The following is a 12,582-nucleotide window of genomic DNA, read 5'->3' on the forward strand; positions in this document are numbered from 1 at the left end:
GCTTGGACAGGACGGAGGTCGGGAATGAGACGCGCGCGCACACACACACACACACACACAGTGAGACACATTCTGTGGAGGCAGCGAAGCAGGACAGAGCCCAAGGGAGAGGGCCAACCCAGGCCAGAATGTTCTACGCACAGGAAATGGCTCTCCCTGTTGCCAGGGGGAGGGGGGGGGGGGGTGGAGAGGGCGGAGGGGAGGGGGAAGGGGGTTAAGAGGGAGGGAGGCTCGTTGTTCAAACAGCTGGAGGATACCGTAAGCTGTGTGCCAACTCACTAGGGCCAGTGATTGAAGATGGCCGACGGCCCCGTCCTCTTCCCTGACCTGGTCGAGACATGCCGCGATTTCCGCGTGCGTTTGTGTGCGTTCCTGCCCCGTGTGCGTGCGTGTACCGGCACGCGTCAAACTGGAGCCCCCAAAAATACCGGCGCGCGACACTTTTCGAAGCGGCGACGGAACCAAACGATAAAACACCCGCCGCTGTCTTTGTCGCTTCAACAGATCCAAAATGAGATTACATACGAAAAGAGGATTAGACGTGATCGGCTCGAAAGGGCTTCAGATTCGGCGTTTGGGCCGCTTCTCTGCGGCACAAAAAAAAGCGCCCAGTCAAGGTTCCATCCCATAATGATATAAACGTCTCCATTCCGAGCGAGGGCAGTCTGGGTGAGACACCCGATAGGCCCTGGCAAGCCCACGCCCAACCGCACGCCTTCAGACGTCGTTAGCGCCGACAAACAACACGGCCCCTCCTGCCACCCTGAATAGATCTACAGACAATTAGGGCAATTTCCCTGTTCTAGAAGCAAGGGGGGAGGGGGGGGGTAGGGAGGGAGGGAGAGAGAGAGAGGGTACCCGTTGGAGAGAAAGAGAGCGAGAGAGAGAGGGAGGGAGGGAGGGAGGGAGGGAGGGAGGGAGGGAGGGAGGGAGGGAGGGAGGGAGGGAGGGAGGGAGGGAGGGAGGGAGGGAGGGAGGGAGGGAGGGAGGGAGGGGTGTTGTAGACTTGTGGCAGACACATGGTCTGGTCTCCTCATGGCATGCTGTTTGTCTTTGCCATGGTAACGCAATGCTGACAAATGACTACATCACGTCCTTTTTCGGTTCTGTCCGTGGGACTGAGAGAAAGGGAGAATGAGAGAGAGAGAGACAGAGAGAGAGAGAGAGAGGTGGGGTGGGGGTAGCAGGGGTGGGGCACACTTTCAGCCAGTGATGAATCCCTTCGGCATCATGCACACGTCCCACAAACGCACGTCTGTTTCCCCCGCCCGCCCTCCCTCCTCAGCATCACAGCTTCTGTTTGACTTCCCGCAAATCCGCCTCAATCCGAAACACGAGACGGGCGGCCAGAGAAAAAGCCCGTGATTCACCAGGCGCCCGGAACATGCCGGGCGTTCCCACAGGAAACCTGGAGCATCTCAAGTCCGGGGGGGCTCCCCCCGACAGGCGGAGACCCACACACACACACACACACACACACACACAGCTAGTCCCCACCTCCAACCCCCAGACAGCCTAGCCGACCGACTGGCTGGCACTCACTCAGTCAATCACCCGGCCCCTAACCAATAACGACGACGACGGCGAACAGAAACCGACAATATCTCTTATTGCGAGTCGTTGAAAAGCCTCGGTCTCTCGTTGTGGGGTTGTGTTTGGGACGTTCCCCCGGGCCCCTGAGGAGCGTCATTCTACCAGAGGAGGAACACCTTTTCACACAGACTGCACGAAGGTGGCATGAAGGTGGTTTACCAGGAGGACAAAGACCAGTCTAGCGCACGGGATACGGGAATCGGGGTCGAACAGGAGGACGACTGCCCCCCCCCCCCTCCTCCGGCCGACGCCTCGCCGGCGCGAGAAAAAAGCGCCACGTCGACACCGCCTGCCGTTACCCGGAGAACCGCGCCAGAGTTCCAGTGAAACTGCCCCCCCCCCCCCTTCTCCCCCCTCCCACTCCGCCTCGTAACAATAACAAGGCCCGACATCAGAACTCCGCGGTGCCGAGCCTTTCATCTCGGTGGCTCCCCACACGCACGCGCACACATAAAAACACCCGCGCACACGCCCCTCCCCCTCCCCCCCCCCCCCCCCCTCCCCCCCTGCCCGCCCGCTTGTTTCATCTGGCCAGACCGTCGCCGCTCGCTGGCACGGCTGCGTGAACACAAACACTTGGATCGCTGTCGTCCCTCCCCAGGTCCCGGCGTTCCCCCCCCCCACAACTCTGTTTCTTCTGCCGCTTCTGGGATGAGGGGGGGGAGGGGGGGGGGGGGGGTCGAGGACATGGGTGACTGGTGGGAAACTGGAGCGCTGTCTTTGCTCCCCCCCCCCTTCTCCCTCCCACACGCACAGCTTCCTCTCTCCCTCTCTCCCTCTCTCCCTCTCTCTCTCTCCTCCTCCTCTCTGTTTCTCTTTTGGCATGCTATCACAAGAGGCCTCACGCTGATCACATATTTCGGCCCCTCCAACGATCTGGGAAAACACCGCCCCCACCATGCACCACCATTCCCCCCCACAAGAGACGTGGGAGGGGGGGGGGGGTGGTCGTGTGGATCCAGCGCCGGAGGACGTTTCTGTGTGCGTGCGCGTCTTACCTCCACATAGTCTCTGGCGTGGCCCCAGTCTCTCTTGGAGTCAAGGTTGCCCAGGCTGAAGCTCTCCAGCTGCCCCAGGTGAATCTTCGCCACCGAGCGACTGATCTTGCGCGTCACAAAGTTGGCCCCTGGATAGCACACACACACAGGGGTAGTTATTAGCGGAGTCAAGGCCCCAAGGTGGTAATATGGCCTGTGAATTGCCACGCTGTCACCCAGACGACCGACTCCCCCGCCCCCATCCCCCCGGGCCGCCACAGAAAGACCGGTAGCCGGGACAACGGCGGGCAGTCAACGGGATTCGTTAGCGCCTGGCGTTACACTCGCTACATTCATTCCGAGTCGGCCCTCTCTCGGCCCTCTGCTCGTTTTCCTCCGTAATTCACCATTTCGATATTAACTCTGGGCGCGGCGCCAAACCAAATCTTCGACTGTCAGGTCTATCAACGCGGAAGTCCCACTGAAAACGCTCAAAGGAATAAAATAAAAACAAAACAAATAAGTATCCGGAATTGTGTACGACGTAAAAAAAATCAAATAATAGAATGCGGGGAAAACGCGAACGCTTCTATCTGTTTGTCGTGAAACAGGAGTCGACAGGAATGGCGCGGCCCCCCCTCTGCTGTGCGGTGGTCAGGAGCGGGCGGGACCACCCTGACGCGGCTGGAGCGGTGAGCCCCCTCCTGGAGCCCCTGCAGTGGGTGGGGCTGGTCCTGCCAGACCAGAGGGCCTGGTACTCCTCGATTAGGACCCGGCAAACGCCGGAGATCATATCTGGGGGGGGGAGGGGGGGGGGAACACGGCCTCTCCTAACGGTGGCTCTCTCTGTGCCGCCAGATGTGGAGAGAGGGAGGGAGAGAGTGAGAGAGAGAGAGGGGGGGGGTTGGAAAGCGAGAGATGGAGGCAGAAAGAAAGAGGGAGAGAGAGGCAGAAAGAAAGAGAGGGAGACAGGGAGAGAGAGAGAGAGAGAGAGAGAGAGAGAGAGAGAGAGAGAGAGAGAGAGAGAGAGAGAGAGAAAGAGAGAGAGAGAGAGAGAAAGAGGGAGACAGGGAGAGAGAGAGAGAGAGAGAGAGAGAGAGAGAGAGAGAGAGAGGGAGAGAGAGAGAGAGAGAGAGAGAGAGAGAGAGAGAGAGGGAGACAGGGAGAGAGAGAGAGAGAGAGAGAGAGAGAGAGAGAGAGAGAGAAAGAGAGAGAAAGAGAGAGAGAGAGAGAGAGAGAGAGAGAGAGAGGGAGACAGGGAGAGAGAGAGAGAGAGAGAGAGAGAGAGAGAGAGAGAGAGAGAGAGAGAGAGAGAGAGAGAGAGAGAGAGAGAGGGAGGTCTTGGGGTTTCTGGCGGAACACGGTGGCCCCGTGTTGTGTTTCTCCTCTCCTCACCACGGAGCGCAGACGCAGCCGAGAACCCGGAGCCCCATGGTGGAACCGCTCGGGCTCAGCCAATCCAAACACGGCCTTATAAAGATGGATATCAACACCGAATATTAGGGTGTCACATCTAATAACGCGCCGGTCTGAAGTGAAACATTTTATTACAGTTAGAGAGGTAAGCCCGCTTACTGCTGCAGACCTCCGCACAGCAGTGCCCCTCACAATTCCTGTCAACCCCTGTTTCATGACAAACAGATAGAAGAAGCATATCCCCCCACCCCCCCCCTCCAATTCTCGTAAAAAAAAACGTCATTTTGTGACGTTTACGTCGTGCGATACACAATTAGGGATGCATGGGCGACCCTCAACGTCACGAGGCAATTCTCGGCAACAACGTTAGTCCGACGCGGGCCTCTCCCAACCGGCCTTTCCCCCCCGAGAGATGAAGTTACGGCCCACATTTAACTCCGTCAGCTTCAACTTCGGCGCAGCCTCTTTTTTTCCTCAGAGCGCTAAGCTCGCCGTGGCTGTCTCTGTGCAGCATTGTCGGGCTTTGACAAGTAGCAGAGCCTGGATTTAGCCACGGGAAAATCCCCTGAACCCAATCACGCGAACGCACCCAAATTTGTAGTAACCACTTCGTACGGGAGGGTCTGGATACCGAGAGAAAACGTACGACGGGGGAGTTAAGGCCCGTTTGGTTTGCGTGCGTGCAACGCCGCGACGATAATTGGGTCGGGCCAACTTCAACTGAAGTCGGGGGCGAGCTGAGGTACTGCGTTTAGGCTAAACCGTTTGCTGGCTGTCCCAGGTGACTGCCTAAGAACTAGAACAGTTCAGGCCATTCCGCTCCATCACAGAAACTGTCTATTACCGCCGGGAGAAGGATGAATTAATGGCACTGACATATTCATTTTGAAATAGCGTGGGCCCAGTGAGCAGAGATAAACGGGACTTGGAAAGTCCCTCTGGTGTCAGAGCCGCTCCGACCGTAAGCAATCCCATCAACCCCTGGGGCGCTCTCCAGACTGTCAGGTTGTTAACACTGGCAACAATCATCTCCGCCTCCTTTTAACGACTCGTCCTTCAACTGCCTATTACAAATGTGGGACTGTCTTCATCTCTTGTGTGTGTGTGTGGGGGGTGTGTGTGTGTGTCTGTGTGTTTAGAAAATAGATCATATAATAGTCAGTTACAGTAAAGTCTTTATGACGTCTGAAAGGACAAGTTGCTTTACAGCGAGCTGTCACTCGTTCAACACGAGAACGCACAAACGAGCGAGCGAACGCAGGAAAAAGAGAGAGACCGAGAGAGAGAGAGCGCGACGCAAAACGACTCCACGATAACGAAATCCCACAACGAAGTACACCGGCTTGAACCGGCATCGCCACCGAAACCCAGAAGGGCCTAACGGATGACGAGGGGCTCTGAAATCCCATCGGAGCCCAGAACGAACAGGCTAAATACGAGTTGTCAAAACTGCAGACGCGCACGCGCACAAACGAGTGTCTCTTACAAAAACACAGGGATACCCAAGCTCCCCCCCCCCCTCCCACACCGCTCGTAAACTGGGCCTTATTTCCCCCTCCGAGCGCACCTGTGGTCGCCCAGTAAAGCTCACGCCTCTGTTTGAAGGGGGGGGGGGGGGGGAGGGGGCGGTCCCGGGCCAGCACTAATTGCTCGGCGGAGCAGTGGGCAAGGCCTAATGGACTCCCAGGGCCCGGGCCGCGCACAAAGAGCGCTCTGTTGCCGCGCCTGGTGTTAATGTGTTTCCTTTTTACTGGCAGGAGCGCCGCAGGACAAGCGGGAGGAGGGGCGGGGGAGCCTGGGGGAGGGGGGGGGGGGGGGCTGGGGTTGGGAGGGGGGGGGGGGGGCGGTGGCCGTTTAACCTCGCCCCGCCGCCCCGCGGAAAGTCCAATAAAACCACAGGCCGTGAAAACCGAGCAGACAGCAAAACCCATGCCAAAGTCTCTCTGCCCTCCCCCCTCTCTCTCTCTCTCTCTCTCTCTCTCTCTCCCCCTTCTCTCTTTTTGTTTCCCCTCCCTCTCTCCCTTTCTGTCTCCCCCTTCCATCTCTTTCCCCCCCCCGCCACTCTCACTCACACTCGCTCCCCTTCTCTCTCTCTCTCTTTCCCATCTCTCTCTCTCTTTCCTTCTCTCTCTCTTTCTCCTCACTCAAACTCGGCCCGTTCGTCTTTTTTCTTTTCCTGTTCCATTTCATGTCTTTGGCCAGGGAGAGAACAGGAAACACGGAGCACACGGGCTGAGTTCGCACCTCTGGGGGGGGGGGAGTGGGGGGTGGGGGGGGGAGAGGTGAGTGTCTGTGTGTGTGTGGGGGGGGGGAGGGAGAGAGGGGGGGGGGGAGGTGAGTGTCTGTGTGTGTGTGGGGGGGGAGGGAGAGAGGGGGGGGGGAGGTGAGTGTCTGTGTGTGTGTGGGGGGGGAGGGAGGAGGGAGGGGGGGAGGGAGAGAGGGGGGGGAGGTGAGTGTCTGTGTGTGTGTGGGGGGGGGAGGGAGAGAGGGGGGAGGGGGAGGGAGAGGGGAGGGGAGGTGAGTGTCTGTGTGTGTGTGGGGGGGGGGAAGGAGAGAGGGGGGGGGGGAGGTGAGTGTCTGTGTGTGTGTGGGGGGGGAGGGAGAGAGGGGGGGGGGAGGTGAGAGTGTCTGTGTGTGTGTGGGGGGGGAGGGAGAGAGGGGGGGGGGAGGTGAGTGTCTGTGTGTGTGTGGGGGGGGGAGGGAGAGGGGGGGGGAGGTGAGTGTTTGTGTGTGTGTGGGGGGGGAGGGAGAGAGGGGGGGGGGAGGTGAGTGTCTGTGTGTGTGTGGGGGGGGGAGGGAGAGAGGGGGGGGGGAGGTGAGTGTCTGTGTGTGTGTGGGGGGAGGGAGAGAGGGGGGGGGGGAGGTGAGTGTCTGTGTGTGTGTGGGGGGGGGAGGGGGAGAGGGGGGGGGGAGGTGAGTGTCTGTGTGTGTGTGGGGGGGGAGGGAGAGAGGGGGGGGGGGGAGGTGAGTGTCTGTGTGTGTGTGGGGGGGGGGAGGGAGAGAGGGGGGGGGAGGTGAGTGTCTGTGTGTGTGTGGGGGGGGGGAGGGAGAGAGGGGGGGGGAGGTGAGTGTCTGTGTGTGTGTGGGGGGGGGGAGAGAGGGGGGGGGAGGTGAGTGTCTGTGTGTGTGTGTGGGGGGGGGGGGTAGTTTTTGGAGGTACTTTGTCCTCTCTCTGGGTCTCTCTCAGAGACCCCCTCACCCCTTACCCGCGTGGCCCTCTTGGCCGGTGAGAAGGGCTCGTGGAAGCGGGCACAGCCGGGGCATGTCTGGGCGGTTAGTGCCAGCGGGTCTAGGCTGGCCTTGGGGGGGGGGGGGGGGGAGGGGAGCTGTGTTAAAGCAGCAACGCATGTCTCTCCGTGCAGCCCAAAGGCCAAACTAGTCCGACTGATGTCGTGGTAGGTTGTGGGGGAGCAACACACCGTCGACGCTCAGTCTATTTTCAGACAGGCTGGCCTGGGGCGAGCCAATCGGATTGTTACTGAGCCGTCCCTTGTTCTACATGTTAAGTATCAGCCACTGTCATCGGGGAGAAGGGGTCGCAGATTTAATACATTTCATAGATTTAAACGTGAACTTGTCGCCGTGTCAGCAAGACGTTGAAGTCGTGTCAGAATGGGAAAGACCAAGCCCGGCGAGGGAAAAGGAGAATTTCTGCTTCTATTAAAGGGTGCTGGAGCAGATGTTTGCTTTTATTTTTGGGGGAGCCTTTTGTACTTCAGGAGCCTTTGCTGTCCATTTCGACCCCCCCCCCGTGGTACACATTTGTTCTTTGACGGCGACATCGTGGGTGAAAGTCCAAGCCCGTTGTTCCCACTTTGTGGGACAATAAAGTTGGTCTTGAATCTTGAATCGTTCTTGCCCTGCCTCAGCCGAGTGACTCGGGGTCCGCGGGCTGCTGTAACTCTGCCGTTCGGCTGCGGGAAGATGACTTATGACGTCTGCCTTCATCCGCCATGACGGCCCTGCCTTTTAGACTCACAACGACCTCAATGACTCTGAGTCACACGCAAATATGGTGCTTTATGTGTGTGTGTGTGTGTGTGTGGTTTTTTGGACCACTCAGCAGTGTGGGATACAGGGCAGGAAGTGTGTTGCACAATGTATTGGTGTGTTACTGATGAGCAACTTGTTCAGTGACACCCAAATCGTGACGACACAAAGGCAAACTGATGCAAGCTATGTGATACGGGTGCTAACTCTCCTTGGACCTGTTTAAACTAGCCATCTAGGCTAGTTACAATTTCAGTGATGGGGGAGGGGGGGGGGGGGGGGAGAATGTTTTAGAAGTAAATGCCGCTTTTGGACTTTGAATGCTTTAAAGTGGTCATGGAAATCCTCGAGTTTCATCAACAGAAAAAGGTTACGCACCTGTTCTGGAATTCACCCAGAACTGCAAATCCCATAATCCTTTTCTGTCAAGGGCCCGGGGGCAGGGGAGGCTTTGTGGTAGATTCCAGGTGAGAAACGTCCCTGCGTGTATTATCACCTCCCCCCACCCCCACACCCCAAACAAGCCTAGATCCCCCCCCCCCTCCTATAGATAGGGATTTGGACTGACCCAACGCTCCCCCGAAAGGTCTGCAGGAGCGCTTGGCCAGCTAACGCGGGACACACTCGTGTCACCGAGCAGTCTGCACCTCTCCTCCTCCGACCCTCGATATCCACACTGAGTCATGACCACGAGCACTGCTACGAGCACCGCCGCGCGGGGGGGGGTTTGGAGGGATACGATCCCGCGGAGGACACAGTTGGGTCGGATCCCAGGGAGGGTTCGTCTGTCCCGCTCGTCTCTCGTGTGTGAGTGTGTGGGGGGGGGGGGGGGGGGGGGAGGGGAGGGGACACACGCGGGGTGAAGAGAGAAGGAGAGCAAACGCGGGAGCCAGAAAGAGGGAGAAGGAAGGAGGGAAAGAAAGAAGGAAAGAAAACGAACGACGGGAAGGGGGGGGAGGTGGAGATGGGCACTCCTGTCTTCTCGGGTGTGAAGCAATGGGACAAGAGAGAGAGAGAGCGAGAGCGAGAGCGAGAGAGAGAGACTGGCCTTGTGGACGTGTGGAGAAAGACCGGCGAGGGTGCGGAGTGAGAAATCCTCCGTGGGAGTGGATGATGCACGCTGCTTTGGAGACCTAACGCCGACGATGGTGAAACACAGCCCGAACGACGGGGCGAGGAGGGGATGACACAATGTGTTGTTACTCCAAGATTCTCTGTCTCTCTCTGTCTCTCTCTCTCTCTCTCTGTCTCTCTCTGTCTCTCTCTGTCTCTCTCTCTCTCTCTCTCTGTCTCTCTCTCTCTCTCTCTCTGTCTCTCTCTGTCTTTCTCTCTCTCTCTGTCTCTCTGTCTCTCTCTCTGTCTCTCTCTCTCTCTGTCTCTCTCTGTCTCTCTCTGTCTCTCTCTGTCTCTCTCTGTCTCTCTCTGTCTCTCTCTGTCTCTCTCTGTCTCTCTCTGTGTCTCTCTGTCTCTCTCTCTCTCTCTCTGTCTCTCTCTGTCTCTCTCTGTCTCTCTCTCTCTCTCTCTCTCTCTCTCTCTCTCTCTCTCTCTCTCTCTCTCTCTCTCTCTCTCTCTCTCTCTCTCTGTCTCTCTCTCTCTGTCTCTCTCTGTCTCTCTCTGTCTCTCTCTGTCTCTCTCTGTCTCTCTCTGTCTCTCTATCTCTCTCTCTGTCTCTCTCTCTCTCTGTCTCTCTCTGTCTCTCTCTGTCTCTCGCTGTCTCTCTCTCTCTCTGTCTCTCTCTGTCTCTCTATCTCTCTCTGTCTCTCTATCTCTCTCTGTCTCTCTATCTCTCTCTGTCTCTCTCTCTGATTTGCCAAGATTGTGTGTCTCTGGCTGGGGTATCAGGATATGTAAGCCCTCCTCCCAGTCCAGTGCCAATCAACCACCCCCTCCTCCACCTCCATGCCTCTGACATCACCCCAGGGTCAAAGTCGCGTTTGGCTCCGACACCGCTGAGGTTGGGGGGAGAAGGGGGGGGGGGGGGTTACAGGTGCCATCAGCCCCGGTGTCATTAGCGCAGCTAAAAGCATCGCCTCTGTCAGTCAGCCTTCTTAGTGACCATGGCAACCCCGGAGAACACAAACACAGGTGCGCAGGCGGAACCGGCGTTGAGTGACGCCGCACCTGAGTGGCGGGCGGGGGGGGGGGGGGGGGGGGTGACATCACGGCGAGCCAGCTCCGCCTCAGGGGGAGGGAGGGGCCTCGTCGGATCAGGTGAGGTGGGGGGCGGGAGCGACACCCGGAAAATCCGCGTTCACCCGGATCATACAGGACAACGGGACGGAGGAAAGGAATTCGAACGGCATCCACGTCGGGATGGCGACCGCGCGGGCGAGAACGCAGGGGGGCGAAGAAAGACAAATAAACGACACAAAACAACACCTCGACTCCATCGGACTCCCGGTAGCTATCGTGTCAAAATAACCACCCGGATACTCGCTCGCATATCCACTTACACGGACCCCACACTTCAGAAACATCCCGCCTCATCCTGGATAAATGAAACCGTAGCACCGACCAGTGCGGGGCAGCGCGTGTATATTTGCGAGGGTCCAGTCGATTTTGGCGACGGCATCTGAACCTCCCCAAAATGCGATGCGATTGGCTCGCTGGTCCCGGCGGTATATTATTCTATACTGTGGAGCGCGAACCACTGAGAGAGTTCTCAGAGGAAGGGGGTTTCCCATAATAAACCAGGGTATTACCGTGGGGGGGGGGGGGGGGGGGATAACACACACACAGAAGCGCGGCATCTGTGCAGGCCAGCACTGTTACTGTGGTCCCATTTGAAGATGGAGGTGGACAATCTCATTGAAACTGGCACAGGGAAGATGCTACTGTGGCCAGGCTGTTAGCCGGTCACACAGGTAGACCGCTCCAAAAGGGCCCCGGCTCTTAATTCGGTGCAGAAGAGAGCCGATTAGTGTGCCTTGCGATGAGGCGTCTCGCGTTTCAGGGAAATGTGGAGCCCATTTAGCGCGTAGACGATGCTAATCCCCCTAGCCGTATCGACGGAGGCGATGTTTGTTATGGCTAACGGCTAAGCTAGCCCGCACAGAGCCTCGCCGCGGTGTGAACTAGCCAGGAGATACGAGGCGACTGTTTGCTTGGCTTCACGGTGGATTTCCACACAGTTATTTTCCCCTCCTCAGCTGTAACTTTCGCCGTAGAACGATAGGAATCCCCCGTTTATTGGTGGAGAGCGCTTGCGTGTTTACGAGAGCGGTAAGAGAATCCGACAGAACGTTCCAGCTGGGATTAACTCATCCTAAAAGCCGATTAGGGAGACACAGCTCTTTGTTCACAGTGGTGACCACGCTAGAGAGGCAGGAAGGAGGACGTCTGCCAAAGCCCAACCCTTCCCAGCAAGCGGAGCCTCGGTCGTCGTTGTGGTCCGACGTGGCGGAGGCCAGGAAGGACGACGCTCGATTCCGGTCAATTCCGGAAAACCACCGGTGCCGCACGTACACAGTCAGTGTGGCACTGTGAGAAGTCAACACCACAGTTTCCTGGGTGTGGGCGGTTGGGGAGAGGAAGGTGTATGCAATCACCAAAAAAACCTCACGTCATCCACTTACACCCACATGGACAACTAATTACCCCAAGGTACAGGAATGGGAGGACAGCACACAGGGAAATAATGAGCCCTTTTCTCACACACACACACACCCAAACGCTCGTGAGAGCACTGTGGCAAAGGTCTAGTTATGATTCCGGGATCCTCTCTTCAGTTCTCTAAGTTTCCACACTCTTCGCTTCTTTTCTATGTGGATCGAGAGTATTCACCGAGGTGACGTTATTTAAAACTCGCTCAAACACGCACACATCCTGTGTATGGACACACACACACACACACACACCCACCCTCGCGCCCTCCTGAAGGTGATGGCGGGGACGGCCAACACCCCCCCTGGTTTAGGGGCGGGGGCGGAGCGAGACCCAGGGGCCTGGGTAAACATGCGGCAGGCCAGGCTGACTGAAGCGCCACCCTGTGTTGAGCAAGTCAGCGACGGGCCGCTTGGCCACATCAGACGGAGCCGCCGTGCTTTACGAGAGACAACAGCCGTAACTCTGCTATGAGGAGAGCCACTGCAGAGGCAGAGAGAGACAGGGGGGGAGAGAGAGAGAGAGAGAGAGAGGGAGAGAGGGGGGGAGATAGAGAGAGAGAGAGAGACAGAGAGAGAGATAGAGGGGGGGGGAGACAGAGAGAGAGGGGGGGAGAGAGATGAGAGAGGGAGGAGAGAGAGAGAGAGAGAGAGAGACAGGGGGAGAGAGCTAGAGGGAGAATAGTATGAGAGAGCTAGAGAGACCAAGACAGGAGAGAATGATAGAGAGAAAGAAAGAAAGACGCTAAGAAAGGTTGTCAGTAGAAAACTGGCTGAAACGCATGTTGTCGAAAATAAGTGTGTGGGGTGTGGTGGGGGGGGTAGTGAGTGAGTGAGAGTGAGTGAGTGACTGGGAACTCAGCTTTGTCCTAATATGGACAGACTTGGGCGAAGAAAAGAAGACGGACTCCTCGAATTTCACAATTTCACAGGGTCAGGGGATCACTCCGTCTGCCTCGCTCAGTCGACCACCCCCCCCCCCCCCCCTCCTCCTCTCCATCCCT

General features: G+C 57.7%; 1 protein-coding gene across 2 annotated transcripts in view; it reads right to left on the reverse strand.

The window, feature by feature from the left end:
- The window catches only part of gmds (GDP-mannose 4,6-dehydratase), a 100,881-nt gene that overhangs the window by 58,008 nt on the left and 30,291 nt on the right, over nucleotides 1-12,582 (reverse strand). For both annotated transcript variants that reach the window (XM_084693157.1, XM_084693156.1), the window contains one exon: nucleotides 2,592-2,719. In XM_084693157.1, the coding sequence (XP_084549283.1) occupies nucleotides 2,592-2,719 (128 nt within the window). The remainder of the gene's footprint in view (nucleotides 1-2,591; nucleotides 2,720-12,582) is intronic.

This window comes from Hypomesus nipponensis, chromosome 26 (genome assembly GCF_054491055.1).
Source record: "Hypomesus nipponensis isolate SF chromosome 26, ASM5449105v1, whole genome shotgun sequence".
In the NCBI taxonomy this organism is placed as follows: domain Eukaryota; kingdom Metazoa; phylum Chordata; class Actinopteri; order Osmeriformes; family Osmeridae; genus Hypomesus; species Hypomesus nipponensis.